Below are 17,378 nucleotides of genomic sequence, written 5' to 3' on the forward strand. Positions count from 1 at the left end.
GTGGCCATTGGTGTTTTTTGGTTTTTGTTTTTTAGAGAGAGAGAGAGAGTGACAGCGTGTACCTGAGTGGGCGGGAGGGAGAGGGGAAAAGAGAATCCTCAGCAGGCTCTAGGCACAGCTTGGAGCCAATAGTGGTGGGGCGAGGCTCTGTACCACAACCCTGAGATCATGACCTGAGCCAAAATCAAGAGTTGAACGCTTAACCTTAAGAAACTGAGTCACCCAGGTGCCCCTGTTTGTTTTTTTAAACCTTAATTTGTACTTCACTACTGGTCTTCTCTATAACTTTTTGCCTTTGGCTCAAATCATGACTATTCTGAATGGGCCATATGTATTCCTATTATTATTATTTAAAGATTTTATTTATTTTTATTTTTATTTAAAAACTTTTTTTTTAAGATTTTATTTATTGACAGAGAGAGATCACAAGTAGGCAGAGAGGCAGGCAGAGAGAGAGAGAGGGAAGCAGGCTCCCTGCTGAGCAGAGAGCCCGATGTGGGCCTCGATCCCAGGACCCTGGGGTCATGACCTGAGCCGAAGGCAGCGGCTTAACCCACTGAGCCACCCAGGCACCCAAAAAGATTTTATTTATTTTTAAAAGATTTTATTTATTTGAAAGAGAGAGAGAGACAAAGATAATGACAGAGAGCATGAGCGAGCATGAGGTGGGAGGAGAGGGGGAAGAGGGAGAAGCAGGTGCTAAGCAGGGAGCCCAACACAGGCCTCAATTCCAGGACCCTGGGATCACTACCTGAGCTGAAGGCAGATGGTCACCCTGGTGCCCATTTTTTAAAAATATTTATTTGAGAGAGAGAGAGAGAGCGCTTGCACTTCCATGCACACACATGAGTTGGGGGAAGGGGGGAGGGAGAGAATCTTCAAGCAGACTCCCTGCTGAGCATGGAGCTGGACACCAGGCTTGATCCCAAGACCATGAGATCATGACCTGAGCTGAAACAAAGAGCTGGATGTTCAACCGACTGCATCAGCCAGGTGCCCCCATTCCTATTTTTAAGTTTTCCCCCAGTAGTTGAAATGCTTGTTCTCCTTAACTTGGCTCAATTATTTGCAGATTCAGGTTTAACCCATGTCCTCTGTGTCACGGTCCTGAAGTGTCCTAAGTCATAAAAATCATTTTCTCTTCTGAATTATAATCTTTGTTGACTATGTGACTCATATGGTTCTTATTCTATGTTTTATTATCTTGTCATCATATTCACATATCTTCTGTTTCTCTGATTAGACTATAAGCCCTTTGGAGATTTGTATTATATTTTAAATTTGCCTGCATCTTCAGTGACATTTGGGCCTGTATATAGTAGGTGTTGATTATGTTTTTGATGGAATTAAAAGCACATATAGGGGCGCCTGGGTGGCTCAGTTGTTAAGCGTCTACCTTCTGCCCAGGTCATGATTCCAGGGTCCTGGGCTCAAGCCCCACGTCAGGCTCCCTTCTTGGCAGGAAGCCTGCTTCTACCTTTCCCACTCCCCCTGCTTGTGTTCCCTCTCTCGCTGTGTCTCTGTCAAATAAGTAAATAAAATCTTAAAAAAAAATTTAAAAAATCAAAGCACATATATATGTTAACTACTTTCTTTTTTTTTTTTAAGATTTTATTTATTTATTTGACAGAGAGAGATCACAAGTAGGCAGAGAGGCAGGCAGAGAAAGAGAGGAGGAAGGAGGCTCCCTGCCGAGCAGAGAGCCCGATGCGGGACTCGATTCCAGGACCCTGAGATCATGACCTGAGCCGAAGGCAGTGGCTTAACCCACTGAGCGACCCAGGCACCCTGTTAACTACTTTCTATATGCCCAGAATTCTTTGAGGTTCTGTGGAGTACAGAAGGACATAAAAAAAATTGTCTTCTAAACACTTAACAACATTATAATAAGTTTAAGTCAACATACAATTAAAGTACTTGAATAACTACAGCATGGTAACTAATATAAGAAAGGTATGAAGCACCGTGAGGCTTGAGAGAAGGGAGAGATATCTCTAAGAGCTGTTGGAGAGAGTGGGATAAAGAAAGGTTTCTTGGAAGAGATAGCCTTTAGATTTGACTTTGAAGGATGGTTTTTTTTTTTTTAAAGATTTTTTATTTATTTGACAGAGAGAGAGATCACAAGTAGGCAGAGAGGCAGGCAGAGAGAGAGAGGGAAGCAGGCTCCCCGCTGAGCAGAGAGCCCGATGCGGGGCTCGATCCCAGGACCCTGGGATCATGACCTGAGCCGAAGGCAGCGGCTTAATCCACTGAGCCACCCAGGCGCCCCTGAAGGATGGTTTTTGATGGGCGAAAATGGGTGGCAGTGAATTCCAAATTCAAGGATTCAAGGGTTAGCCAGGAGATAAACAGAGACGATGGCAAAGAATGCTAAGGCTCAGAAACAGGACCAGAGGCCTTAGATCAGAAATATGGTTCTGCCCCAGGGACACTAAAGCACAACCTTTTGTCAAATTTCAGGGCCAACGCAAGTTGTGGTATGTATGAATGTATGAATTTAACATAAATCCAACTATGTTCTCCAAATGTAGTTTCTTTTGAGGCAAAGAATCATTTGGACTGTTTTTTTTCCCCCTCTAATAATATGGACTCACCTATAGTCTGATGTGACGGTGCATGAAAGGCAAAAGGCCCCTTGCCTCCTCTTGGGGACAGAGGATTGGTTGGATTGTGGCCAACCTCTCTTTTGCTTTGAAGCCCAAATCAAATTGAATGCATTACTCATGATTATCTAACCTAGCCTCCGATCAGTACTGTTGTTAAATAATCATTTGCCTTCAGCCATTTCTCGGAAAAGTTGGAAGCGCTTTTGTGGAATTATTTCAACAATCAGCCTGGGCTCAACTCTGTCCTTTTTTCTGCCAACCTAAGACCCAGGGAGAAGAAGAAGTCTTAGTGAGTCTGTGGAGGGGGTCTGATCACTGCCTGCCCGCTTCTCTTCAACGCACGTTCATCTGGCCACTAGTTCAGAGATTACCAGGTAATTTTAGAAGGCCCTTCCCTCTCATCCTCTGGTACTTCCTTCTTCAATCCCAAGGGCCTTTTCCTCAGAATTTGAAAACCATTACCTAAGTAATAACAACAGAATTAGACAAAACCGACGCTTTCTCAGTTTTCCAGGGTCAGGTGCAGCCGCAAATAGAAGCATGAGATTTTCAATTTCTAGCAAGCAGTTGGAAGGACCTTTAAGCCCAGAGGCCCCTGAAGGGAGGGAGGCGGTTTCCAAGGCAACCGGGCCCGGAGCGGTAGCCTCCCCAGGCTCCCTCCTCCTCCTCCGCCTCTCGGTAGCCCGGGGTACCGCCGGACAGCGTCCTCCCGTGCTCCGCGCGCTGATTGGCCGCACAGGCCGCACGCTGATTGGCTGCGGCGAGGCCTCGCGGGCCGGTGGCAATGGAGGCGGCGGCGGTTGATGGTTGACCGTTGGCTCCGGGTAGGGGTCGCCGCTCGGGCCATCGGCTCAGAGCGGACCGGAGCGCGCAAGCTGCTGCCGCTCGGCCTCGAGCCCTCGCGCCAGAACTGGCTGGGTTCCGCCATGCCTGCCGGCAGTAACGAGCCGGACGGCGTCCTCAGCTATCAGGTAGGGCCCCGCCTCCCGCCCCTCCCCGGGGCTCAGCCTCCTCATCCTCTGCCCACCCTCTTGCCTCTGCCCCCGAGCCGGGCTCCGCAGGCCACTCCCTGAGGGCGAGGGGAGGCCCTCCCGGGACACCAGGGGGCGCTCCGGGCGGCTGGGGATCGGGCCGGGGCCGCGAGAGGGTGACCTTGGGCCGAACCCGGGATCCGGCGGATCACTGCCGCATCCCTCGCGCGGCCGGCCCGGGGAGCCCGGACGGCGGCGGGCGGTGACCTCTGTTCTCCTCGGGTACTCCCTCTTGGGAGGGAGGCTGGCTTCTGGCCTCGCGGCGTCTTGTTGGAATGGGGGGTGGGGGGAGGGTGGGAGGAAGGGTGGCCAAGGACCTTGCTCTGGTGGGGCAGGTTTCCTCTTTGTGTTTTTATTTCTGGAGACTTCTGCTTCCTCCGTGGCTCAGAGAAAGAGCTGGAAAGACTGGAGGCTGGGACCAGACCCCGTCAGTGTGGCCAGATTGATGACTTTCTCCATCCCATTAAGCAGACAGCTGGCAACTTCTGGGAAGGGAAGGGGAAATGGGCTGGGGAAGTGTTGAGAGGTCAGGAACAGGTGTTTAATTAAGGGAATGAGGAAACCAGATTTTAGTAAGTGATAACTCATCTGTTGGGGTGGCAAATGTCAGGGAAAACATTGGACTAGCTGTCAGAGACTATAGGCTCAAATTCTACAATTGCTTTGCACTGGCTTTGTGACCTTGAGTAAGTCACTTGCCTCCTTGAACCTCAGTTTCTCCGTCTAATAAAATGGGAATGGGCAATACCTGCTTAGCTTACCTCACAGGATTGCTTTGAGGGCTAAAGGAGGTGTTATTTGTGAAAGGCTTTAGTGTGTGACAACCAGTAAGTGGGTAGTACCTCAATGAATTCTCACTCCCCCCTTTCCTGTGCAGTCAGGTGTTCTAGTTACTGCTCTGGAAAGAGATTGTAGGGAGGTGGCTCAAGTCTGAAGTGGAGGGGTGTGGAGAGGATGATGAGAAGGATGATGGGTCTTGGAAATAAATACCACGTTGATGTCAGTGATGGTTTCTGTAAGGAGGCAAAGGGAAACAGTCTGAGTTTGTAGCAAAATGGGCATCAGACACTGACTCTTCTTCTCCCTGGTAATAGTTTGCCACTAGACAATCCACGATTCCTTGTTTGCTTGCTCCATCAAAAAAGGAATGCTAGCTAAGCTTTTGGAAAATCTTTCCGTATCTGATCCTCCTAAGGTCTACTAAGTGTACTCAATGTATGTTGGGGATACACTGATGAGCAAAAATAGGCAATGTCCTGGCCCCCCTGGAGCTTCCTGTTTGGGGGCTGGTGTGGGGAGAAATAACCATTTGTAAGCAAATAATCCCATAAGTAAATGAATTATTATGAACTGTGATAAGTATTTCAAAAGAAAGAGAGGCAGTGCTCTGAGTGGTTCCAGCCTTGGTCTTAGATGAGAGAAGAGTTTGCTAAGGAAGAAAATAAAAGATCTAAAGAGAAAGTGTCAACTGAGAGAAGAGGGAGATCAAAGGACCTTGGAGACAAAGAGAATAGCAGAAATGAGACACATCTAGTTAGAGGGCCTGAAAGGAGGCCAGTGTGGCTGGAGACAGAGAGAGCAATGGGGGGAGTTATGGCCCATCCCAAGAAAGCTGGGATTTATTTGAGGAACAAGGGGAAGCCGCTGAAGGGGTTTAAGCAGGGAGGGGAAGGAGAGGGAGAGAGAGAGTTCGAGAGAGAGCACAAGTGCGTGAGAGAGAGAGGGAGGGGGGATGAGAGAGCAAGCACCAATGAGATCATGATCAGATTTTCCTATTGAAAGATTTCTCTGGCTGCAGTGGGGGAATAGAATAGGCTGGAACGAGTGTGAGGAGACAGGGTCCTTAACATGCAGAATGTGTACTGTTTATATTGTCAAGATCATAATAACCCATAAGCCTCTGTTAGTGCTCTGTGAAATTGATAATTCCTGAGTACTTCTTGGGTAGAATAGAAAATAATTATCTCCTTTATATCTATCTAGTTCATGTAACTTTCATGAGTGGTGGGGTGAGGAGAGGAAAAGGAATAGAGCAGAAACAGTAGGACCTCATGAAACCTGAGTCAGGTGATGGGTAAATGGGCACTTGAGATATAGGGAGGAAGAGAAATGAGGGTAGGGGGAGGAAAGGAAATAGAGATGATCTGGAGTCAACCGATTGAAAATTACCAATGAAGGCTCCTATGTCCTAGTTAGGCTGTGTGTGTGTGTGTGTGTGTGTGTTGGGCAAGGGGATGGACATTGCAGAGCGAGGAGATTGTGTAACTTGGTGTAAACAGAGATTCTAGGCATCACATCTAAATGTCATAAGTCTAGGCTATTTCTTTGGTTTGGACTACTGCACTATCCTCCTACACTTCCCTCTGCTCTCTCTTTCTCGCCCTTCTACAGTCCACTTTCCACATGGCAGCCAGAGAGAGCTTTAAAAAATACAAATCATGCCTGATCCTATCTTGAGACCCTTCAGTGGCTTCCCGGTGCATTTTCGAATAAGATCCAAACTCATCATGGCTTACCAAGCTTCAATGTGCTCAGCACTGACTGCGTCTCCTCCATTCTCTCACCATGGACCCCTATACTGGCTTTCTTTCTGTTTCTTTGATATGGCAAGCTCCTTCATGCTTTAGGACCTTCGTTCCTGTCCTTTTCTCTGCGTAGGATATGATTCTACCCAGGTTTTTTTGTGCCTTTCCCTGACCTCCATCCACAGTCACTCTCTTTCATATGATCCTATTTTATGTTCTTTTTTTTTTATTAAAGATTTTAATTTATTTATTTGATAGACAGAGAGAGATCACAAGTAGGCAGAGAGGCAGGGGGAAGCAGGCTCCCCGCTGAGCAGAGAGCCCGATGTAGGGCTCGATCCCAGGACCCTGAGATCCATCCCAGGACCCTGAGATCATGACCCGAGCCGAAGGCAGAGGCTTAAACCACTGAGCCACCCAGGCGCCCCCTATTTTAAGTTCTTAATAGCACTTACAACTCATCTGAAGTGTTCTTGTTTGACTTCTATATTATCTTTTTGAATGGAAGCTTCATGGGGACAAGGACCAGGCGGAAATCTTATTATACAGCACAGTTCCTGGTATAAAATAGGTGCTTAGTTGCATGAGTGAATGAATGATTTTCTTATATCCAAAGCTAATGTGCTTCTCCTCAAGGAGCTCCTGGTCTTGTCAGGATTAGCACAGAGCATCAGGTGTCCGTTGCTTGATTACACAAATCTCTCCCTTGTGTGCTGCTGTGCCTTTGCTTGGGTGTTCCTGCTGTGAAATCTTTCCCCTCCTCTTCACCTGGAATATTCCATTTAACTTTCAAGGTCTGGCTCTATATCACTATCAGAATTCATCATTCGGTCTTCTCTGCTCACAATGGCCACCAAGAGCTATTACTATCTCCAAAGTATGTGCTTTTTTTTTTTTTTTTTTTTAAAGATTTTATTTATTTATTTGACAGAGAGATCACAAGTAGGCAGAGAGGCAGGCAGAGAGAGAGAGAGGAGGAAGCAGGCTCCCCGCTGAGCAGAGAGCCCGATGCGGGACTCGATCCCAGGACCCTGAGATCATGACCTGAGCTGAAGGCAGTGGCTTAACCCACTGAGCCACCCAGGCGCCCCCAAAGTATGTGCTTTTAATCACTCTGTATTACGGTAGTTTGTGTCTTTGAAACCTACATCAGCGCCTGGCTTGGAGTGCACTTAAGTGTTTGAGAAGATACATGGCAAGGTATACAAAGGATGTGTTGGATTGGGAAGAGACTGGACTGAGGGAGGCCAGCTAGGAGGCTATAGTTTAGGATGACATTATTTTTTTTGTAATGTACGATGACTTAACGAAGGTATGCATTATGGAATTTTAATGAGATCTCTGGAGGTGGTTACTGATATTTTGAGTCAATGAGCTCTTAAAGGGTTTGGGTAGTAAGGGAGGAGGAAGAGCAGAAAGCTTTAGGGAGAGCCTCTAGTTTGGACTGGAACTGAGGACATCTTGTGTCTTCAAAATTTTCCTGATCACCTCTCAGAATAAGTGGCAGGTGAGCAAGTGAGTTTGGGTAATTACCAAGGCTTTTATGTGAGTCAGGACTGCTCAGAACGGAAAATTCTGCAGAAATCTTCAGAATACCAAGCCCTGGGAAATGGGTGATAATTGGAAAGGATGGCTGATGAGAAGGACTGATGAGAAAGCAATCACATTCCATATCTTCTCTGGACCTGGAAAAACTCGTCCAAACCAAGACTTCCTGAGGGAGACCTGAATGCTAGCACCTAATGACAGGCATGCGTTGGAGCCCAGATAACATTGGCTGGATGTTACCGAATTTCTCCTTTCGCCACACTGCAGCGTACAATCCATATCCCTTCACCCTCTCCCGATATCCACTAGGTGTTTTCCTATGTGGGAGTGGGGGAAAGTGTGAGCATCCTCTGTCCCGGTTTTCCCAGCTATACTGGGGAGCTTCAGTAGGAGCAGTGCAGGTTGTTCTGCCAAGCAGAGAAATTGAGGTAGTCTGCGGGATGATTCAGGTTGCAAATTAATTCCTTCAAAATCTGTAGATAATTGCCATGGCTCAGGTTTGCCTTGGCAGGGTAGACAGGGCTCTTAGTCAAGACTGCCATAGTGCTAATCAGGACACAGAAAGCAGCCATGTTTATTCTAGATTTGCTGCTAGGTAACAGCAACAAATCTTAGATAACGGAGAGGTTGGTTGTTTCCTATAAGTAGTAATAAGTTTACTCTGGTCTTGGTAGTTAGGGAACCATAATGTGTGTATTAGTTTCTGTTGCTGCCATAACAAATGACCATTCATTTGGTGGCTTAAAACAACACAAACTGATTATCTTATAGCTCTGTACTTTGCAAGTCCAACACAGCTCTCACTGAGCTATATCGAAAATGCTGACAGGGCTGTGTTTCTTTCTGGAGGCTCTAAGGAAGAAACTGCTTCCTTGACTTCTGCAGCTTCCAAAGGCTACCTGCATTCCTTGGTGCCTAGTTCCCTCCCTCCACTCAAAGCTAGCAGTACAGCATGTCTCCAACCCCACTTTTGGCATCACATCTCTTTCTCGGACTCTAGTCTTCCACCCCCCTCTTCTCCTTTTTAGGGACCCTTGTGATTACGTTGAGCCCACCAGATAATCCAGGATAATCTCATTTTAAATTCAGCTGATTAGGAACCTTACTTCTACCACACCTTACTTGGTGGGAGGGGGCATTATTCGGCCTACCACCATGTACTAACTAATTAGTAATCTGAATACTGAACAGGAGTGACTAGGTGAGGTTCAAGAAAAGAATCACTGAGAAAGAAGCCAGAGCTACTGGAGGTAGCTTCTGGAGGTCCCCTCAGGCTGCTGAAGAGTTGGAATAGGAAGCTCCCGGGTGTTCAGGAGTTCACGGCCACAGAGAGGAGGTCTGGAACAGCTGTACAAGTCCTTATGGAACCTTTTTTTTCTCACTAAAGCAGTCTGAATTCAGTGAGGATATTAAATAGAGGGCATTAGACAAATGGCATCTGTGGGCCAGATTCACTGACAAGGGTGTACAAGGGGCCAGAATTGAGAGACTTCACTGGCTGAAGAGGAAGATGGAAGTGAATGAGATCGAGAACTATTGGAAGTCTGGTCACTAAAAGAGCGAAGTACAAGTGTCAAGTACCAGGGTCTGGCACACTAAGGATTTAAGGTGGTAATAATGCGGATCTTGAGCTGTGGATTAATGTCCTGATTAGGTGACCTGAGCTCTCTGAAATGACTGGGTTGTTTGCTTTTGGCAATATTAGCATACAAGGTTAATAAGAATAGAGAAAGGCTTGGATTTTAGTTTCTCCTGTCCCACTTAGGTCTTGTGAGACCTTACTTAGCCTTGTTTTAAGACTGCTGTAAGGATTAATTTGGGTAATATATGTAAGGCACAATACTAGGTATATAGGAAGTACTCAGTAAATATTTGTACCTGATACTCATTGTATCAACTCGGTTTGCTGATTAGAACCCTGGAAGTCACTTCTATATTTGTTGTTTTATTGACTCTTTTTTGTTGGGGGTGAGGATGGGAGAGAGGAGGGGTGGAAGGGTGTTATTCACAATCTCTAAAAACATTGGATCCTTAGGAAAAAAAGATAAAAGGGGTCTTTGGAGGTGAAAAGTCTGAGACTAACTGCAGGAAAGGAGAGGGAGTTGAGTTTGACTGGTCCACCACCAGGTCCAGAGTGGTGCTATATGAGTTAGGGAGAGTGCTCAAGGTGGGCTCTATTGTCTGCGGCCTTCCCCCACCCCTGCAGGGGGCTGTTTCCAGGAGCTGGAGCCATTATGTAAGGCTCAGCCCTGCCCCTGCCTTTTCATTTGTCCATTAACTGTAAGTCAGAATCTGACTTATACCTACTCAGGTATAATTCATTCATTTTTCAAGACTCATTACAAGATATGCCTTGCAATTTCAGTGTTTTAATGTGTATTTAACCTCCTTAGTTCTTTTTCTCTTCTCTAGTCCTTGAGGTAGGCACCCAGATCAATTCACATTTACATAGGGGGTCATTGTCAGTGAGCTGGGAGGAAGTATAGAAAAGAGGAGACTTAGAAACACCACCTTTTCTCTAGTTCACTCTTCTTTCCTTCCCTCCTTTCTTTCCCCTTTCTCCTAAAATTACATAATGTGGTTCTCATGATTCCAATCTTTTCTGAGTCACAGCTTCCCTGAGAATCTGATGAAAGTTATGGACCCTCTCAAGAAAAATGCGTATTCACACATAATCCTGAAGGCCCTTCATGGGAACCTTAGAAATCTATGGATAAGAAGTCCTCTCTGCCAGAAAAAATGATGGTATCAGAGGAAATAACAGCCAGCAAGTGAGGACTCGGCAGCAAGTACAGACCAAGAAGACTTGCTATTCTTTTCTTTTCTTTTTATGATTTTAAATAAGGTTTGTATATACTTAAAATTTATGGAACATTTCAAGCAGATAACAAAATAAAAAGACTTGTTAAATTGACTCGTCATGCACCCGTGACCTGGCTTCAACAGTGAACACATATCTATTTTGTTTCATTATGTCCTTGCCCATTCTCCAAATCCCAGACATCATATAATTTCATCAGTAAAAACTTCAGTATGTATCACTAAAGATTAAGGACTTTTTAAAATGACGTAACTACCAAATCATAATATTATTATTTTTAAAAAATTAACAATAACTCCTTAATATAATAAATATCCATTTAGTTGTTTAAGTTGATGTGGGTGCCTTGTAATTTTTTTTAAATATTTGGTTTCTTTGAACAGGGATCCAAACAAAGCTTGCACATTCACTTTCAAGCCTGACAATTCAAATGCTTTGGCTAATGGGGTTTGACTGTGGCTCTGTTTTCTTTGGCAAGACAAAGGAAGTGGATGAACGAGTATTCAATGAATTTAGCCTGTGGTTAACTAATCTAAATTAAGGAAACAAGTCGATTTTTCAACCTGAATATTTCAGATTTTTGACCTTGCTCTCCATATTTAGTTTTTATAGTTCTTAGAATCATAAAATCAACAATCCCACCCTCCTCCTGCCTGCTTCCTCCAGATTCCTGCTGTGTTCTATGCTGTGCCAGGTATCTGTGGACAGTGCTAAGCAATGTAACTAATTGATCCTATCCTTCGGATATTATAAACCTGTGGCGAAGCCAGCATGAACAAGTATTCATAAATATACGTATATATGAAGTTTTATTGGAAAATATGACCATATGATAAAAGAGTTCAGGACCCTAATAAATATTTATTCATCACAATTTTTGGATACTTACCACATAATGGACATTATACTAGCTGTTAGATGAACATAGTGGTGAACATAGGCACGGCACCTCTCCTTCTGGGATTTACAAGAGTGCAAAGTACTTATAGTGGTAAGCTACTGTATTGGGCTCTAAGAACATAAAGATGACAAATTGTGGGTGCTGCCATCAGGAAATCCATGGTTTAAAAGATGAGCTAGATAAATAACAAATCTGAAATAAAGACACGTCTTTCTGTCTAAAAGCTATTCCTTTGCTTTATATGAGTCTTTTACATTGATGTTAAAGATGTATTTGAAGATTTTGAATACTTTTAAATAACTATAAAATGTGAAAAAGTAGTCTTTCTAAGTTAATATATTATTTTCCATGTCTGTAATCTTTCAGTTTTATCTGTAAATATTTCTGTGTGTAACACTAAGAGATAAGAATTATTTTTCTAATTTAAAATTTTATTTTAATTTCAGTATTGTTAACATACAGTGCTATATTAGTTTCAGGTATATAAGACAGCAATTCAATAATTCCATACAAAAAAGATAAGAATTCTTTAGAAAATGAGTATAGTATCTCCTAAAGAAAAAATAGCAATTTCTTTAATATGATAAAAGATCTATTCAATATTCAGATTTCCAATTATCTCAAAAATTATTTAAAAAACCCTGAAAATATTATTTCAGCTTGTTTGAATCAGGATTCAAGTAAAATCCACACATTGAGATTGGTTTGTTGTCTTTTTTAAACTACTCTTTTCAAGTTCTTCTTTCTCCGTCTCCATTTCTGTCTTTCTCTTGCAATTATTTATCTTAGAAAAGGGGTACGGGGAGGGAGAAGATTTGTTCTATAGTTTCCCACAGTCTGGATTTGTTGACTGTATTCTCATGCTGGTGTTTTTCCATGGAACTGTGTTTCACTGTATTTTCAGTAAATTGGTATTTGAATTTAGAGGCTTGATCAGATTCTGGGACAATTTACTTGTTAAGATTACCTAATGGGTGGTGATATGGCCTCCCATTAGGAGACATATAATGTCTGGTTGTCTCTCTTTGTGATGTTACTGGCTGTTGAAAATCAATGCAATCCATTAGGGATTGCAAAATGGTGATGTCCTAATTCTAACATAACTTTTTCATTTATTCTTTTCTATAATAAGAAACTTCTTTAATCTCTTCTATGATACACTCTATGGTACAATTTATATAGGAAAGCCAAGATAAATTTTTAATGGTTTCAAAATAATGAGTTGGTTTGTTAGCATTATCCTCCAATGGTGACCAGTTAATTTTTATTTTTTACGGTTTGAGAACTTCTTAAACTCTTTTTGTCTTTAGGGTATATGCATACACTAAGGATGTTCAGTCAATTTATTATATCTTAAAGTTACATGAATAATTTCTCTTGGAATAGTTATGCCATCAATTCGACCTTTGCTTTCATTTTGTTTCTCATTTCTAGGAATTGCTTTAAAAATTTTTAGTTTTGGGGCGCCTGGGTGGCTCAGTGGTTTAAGCCTCTGCCTTCAGCTCGGGTCATGATCTCAGGGTCCTGGGATCGAGCCCCGCATCGGGCTCTCTGCTCGGCGGAAAGTCTGCTTCCCTTCTCTCTCTCTCTCTCTCTGCCTGCCACTCTGCTTACCTGTGATCTCTCTCTCTGGGTCAAATAAATAAAATTAAAAAAAAAATTTTAGTTTTGTTTTGAAATTATGTAAGGTATTTATAAAATCAGGTGTATTCCAAGAAGTCTAGTTTTCTGTCCTTGTATCCTCATCCAATTCCCTAACTTGTCTGTAGGTAACTATTAAAATAAATTGTTCATGGCTTATTCTTCCTTTATATGCTTTTAAGAATAAGCAGATGCTTATATTCCAACATTTTTTTTTTTACATATATATGCACATATATATGGGGTCCTGGGATCATGACCTGAGCTGAATGGAGCTGCTTAACTGATGGAGCCACCCAAGCATCCCCAAACCCTAGACTCTTAAATACAGAGAACAAATTGGTGCTTGCCAGGGGGATGGGTGAAAAAGATAAAGGGAATTAAGAATACACTTACCTTGATGAGCACTGAGTAATGTATGGAAGTGTTGAGTCATTATATTGTATACTTGAAACTAATTTAACATGTATGTTAATTATACTTGAGTAAAAAAAAGAAATAGCAGAAATACACTTGAGTAAAAATATAGCATATATATATGTGTGTGTGTGTGTGTGTGTGTATACATTTGTGTGTGTATACATTTGTGTGTGTATACATTTGACTTTCATCTACTTCCCTAAAAGTTGGTTTATTCAAGTTGTCCTCAAAAACTTTTTTGAGGATACGTGGGTGGCTCAGTCAGTTGAGCTTCTGCCTTCAGCTCAGGTCATGATCCCAGGGTCCTGGGATTGAGCCCCATCTGGTACTTGGCTCCCTGTTCTGTGGGGAGCCTGCTTCATCCTCTCCCTCTGCCTGCCACTCCCCTTGCTCGTGCTCAGTCTCTCTCTGTCTGTCTCTCAAATAAATAAAATATAATCTTTCCCAAAAAACCCCGTTTTTTGAGTCTTCTCATTAGGAAAATAAATTGCTTTATATTCAGGGTTGCCTTATTTAGGGACATTGATGATAACTGGAAAGGAAAAGAGTAAAATTAGGACAGTAAGCTGGAAATTTGAGGAGGATCTAGAAGATGCTTAGGATTTGGTTGAGAGTTGGGGATGGGGCACATTAGATGACAGGACATGTGAGAAAAGGCATGAAAGTGTGAATGTGCACAATGCCCATCGGATCAGTGAATTTGGCTGGAGCTGCAGATTTGATAAGAGAAATAGATTGGCAGGAAAATGAGTTCAGATTTTTTTTTTTAAACAATAATTCAGGGTCTTGGTAAGGTAGGTGCTGTTATATTATTTTACCAAAGAATTATTGAGTACTTGTTACGTGAAAATCTGTGTAGGATGCTGGGGAAACCGTGGTGAGGAAGACAAACAGGGTCCCTCCCTTGAGCAGAGACATTTCCTTACGAAAGAGAATTACAGTGTGCTGTGAGGGCATATAAATGGGGGGACCTAGCTTAGTTCAGATGAGAGGTAGTCAAGGATGCCTTTCAAGGAAGTGCATTGAGGCTGAGATCTGTGGAATGATGAATAAGTATTGGCTGCTGGTGGTGAGGATCGGGAGAGGCTGATAGTTCAGGGAGGGAGAAACACTCAAAAAAGAAAGTAAGTGTGGTTCCAGAACTGAAAACATGTCCAGTATGACCTTAAGGGCTGGAGAGTCTGGCCTAGAGTGGATGAGACATGAGAGTGGATTCAAGAAAAAGGACAAAGGAGGCCTTGATAAGAAAGGAGAGAAAACGATTTCCCTGAAGACATACAATAGACACTCAATATACGTGGAATGGATAAGTCGATACATTTGAAATTTCAAATGGTGGTAACATGGGTGAGTGTAAGTAAACGAGCACAAGGTACTAGTTTTGGAAAGATTAGTTTGGTTTTAGACATGTGGATCTTGTGGTCAGCATCCCAATGGTTTGTCAAATACCGAGACAACAGTTTCAGGCTGCTGTTGACATTGTAAGACTCAAGCAAGGGAAACAAAAGGTAGAGTGCTCCTGCTTGGGAATTATGGTTAAAGGAAGAAGCTGAGCCTTAGGTTGAGAGGGAGGAGACCTCATCGGAGGAGCAGGATGGAGAATTTCAAGGACAAGAGGCTCAAACTCTGTTGAGAGGTCAAGGAGACCAATTTACCCTAAATGAAATGATGTGGTTGACACCACTTACAAAATGCAGACCTATTATCCACTTGTATGAGAACTGCAGCCATAGGACTACAGTCCCACCTCTGCCTTTTAGCACATTTGTGCCCTTGAGCAATAATTACTTCATTTTCTCTGACTCCCAGGCTGCTCTTTTATACAATGAGAAAGAGAATGGCAGTCATGTTTGTGTCTCAAAGTTACAATGAAGTCCCAATGAAAAACGTATGTAAACCATTGTGTTTTCTCCTCTAAGGGTTGCAAAAAAGGGTCGGACATACAGGTCGGACTTAAGTGAGTGTTTGAATGAACATATGTATATTACTATTGCTGCCACTTTGTATTTCAACAGAGACCAGATGAAGAGGCTGTGGTGGACCAGGGTGGGACTAGTACAATTCTCAACATTCACTATGAGAAAGAGGAATTAGAAGGTAAGAACTGTGGTTTTGTGCGTGCGTGTGTGTGTGTGTGTGTGTGTGTGTGTGTGTGTGTGTTGTGTGTAGAATTAATGAGAGGCAGCCTGGTGTGGGAGGAGAGCTTTGCCATCAGGAGGCCTGGGTTTGAGTTCTCTAACTCTTTCTCTAACTCTAGCTGTAAGACCTTGGGGAAAAGTCACTTCATTTCTCTTAGGCTCTATGTCCTCATCTGTTAATCAAAAGTAGGGATATTAATACGGAGAACATACTAGTGGTTGCCAGAGTGGAGGGAGGTGGGGGGAATTGGGGAAATAGATAAAGGGGATTAAGAGGTACAGACTTCCAGTTATAAAATAAGTCACGGAGATGAAAAGTATGGCATAAGGAATAGAGTCAATAATATTGTCATAATGTTGTTTGGTGACAGATGGTGAGTACACTTACCATGATGAGCACTCATAGAATTGTTAAATCATCATGTACACCTGAAATGAACACAGCACTGGATGTTAATTATAATTCAGTTTAAAAAGTAGAGGTATTAATACCTTATTATTAGGATCCAATAGCATGTGAGACAGTGCTTTGAGCACTGTGAAGCCCAATGATCTATTCCTTGAGAATGTAAAGTACTCTGATCAGTTTGTCATTTCTTGGCAACTGCCTTCAAATATAAATGTAAATATGTACACAATTTAGAAAAAAAAGAAATACAAATAGCTTTTTAAAATTCAGTGTGGTTATATTCATTTTGGTTATATTATTCAGTTGTTTGGTTGTATTATTCAGTTTGCCCCATCTCTAATATTTGATCTTCCCGTTCTAATTATACCCATTTCTGCCTGGTGTTCTCATCTACACAAGACAAGAGAAAACCTACACACCTGTAACATATTCTTTAAGATCTCATAGCACAGTTGTATTTAAAAAAACATGCAGCTAAAGTGGAAGGGAAAGAAGAGTCATTTTTATTGACCTTCTCTATCTAGGTTCCCTTAACCTTCTTTTTTCCCCGTCCCACCCCTAGGTCCCCACATGATCCTTGATGACGTCCTTCTGCTTTCCTTTTTTCCATAGGGCCTGGTTTCCTGATAAATGGTGATGTGAGAGAAAGGCTCATGTCCATCATAGCTTTAATAAGAACCCACACTTTGCTCAAAGCCTTTGTGAAATCTCTGTAGCCCCTGAAATGTTGAAGGCTATGATACAGCAACTTTGTAATGACTGAGACTGCATGTAAAATGTTCTGTCTGTACTGCTTGTTCCCGTGACTTTTTTTTTCATCAAAGTTGTATAATCCCCAGAGAAAACTTGTCCTTTGGTTGGGGAGAGTGAAATCTGTAGAGGCTGACTCAGCCTCTAGGTCTGTTACCATGAGAGTTTATGTGGGTGGCTTCTGGAGGTCAGAGGAGTTTGGATATCTCAAGGTCAAGTTATTCTGACCAGATGGAAGAGGAGCCAGTGTGGGTTTCGGCAACGGGGAGAAAGTGGAGAAGGAACGGGTGTGGAGGCGGGAGGCTAACATTTGTTGAATGCCCCCTGTGCTGTAAGCATTGGATTAGGCATTTCGCATTTTTCATCTTCCTAGCAGCCTGGGCGTGGGGGTTGGGTGGGGGAGGGTAGGTATCATCGCTATTTTACATGTGGAGAAGTTGTTTGGGGTCATTTAGCCTAATAGGTGAGACTGAGATGGAATTCCACTCTTTCTAGTCTACCACACTGCCTGCCGGGGAAGACAGTCCTGAGTATCAACCACCCAACCTCAACTTCTTGCTCCATCACATAAAGATTTTTATATGATAT

General features: G+C 43.0%; 1 protein-coding gene across 4 annotated transcripts in view; it reads left to right on the forward strand.

The window, feature by feature from the left end:
• Positions 1-3,368: 3,368 nt before the first annotated feature.
• The window catches only part of SLC4A8 (solute carrier family 4 member 8), a 76,777-nt gene continuing 62,767 nt past the window's right edge, over positions 3,369-17,378 (forward strand). For 3 of the 4 annotated variants that reach the window (XM_059403148.1, XM_059403150.1, XM_059403151.1), the window contains exons 1-2: positions 3,369-3,577; positions 15,509-15,590. In XM_059403148.1, the coding sequence (XP_059259131.1) occupies positions 3,410-3,577; positions 15,509-15,590 (250 nt within the window). In that variant the 5' untranslated portion in view covers positions 3,369-3,409. Of the gene's footprint in view, positions 3,578-3,779; positions 3,860-15,508; positions 15,591-17,378 lie in introns of those variants that run through there. The other variant, XM_059403152.1, reaches the window with a different exon arrangement.

Source organism: Mustela nigripes, chromosome 6 (assembly GCF_022355385.1).
Source record: "Mustela nigripes isolate SB6536 chromosome 6, MUSNIG.SB6536, whole genome shotgun sequence".
NCBI classification, from domain to species: Eukaryota; Metazoa; Chordata; class Mammalia; order Carnivora; family Mustelidae; genus Mustela; species Mustela nigripes.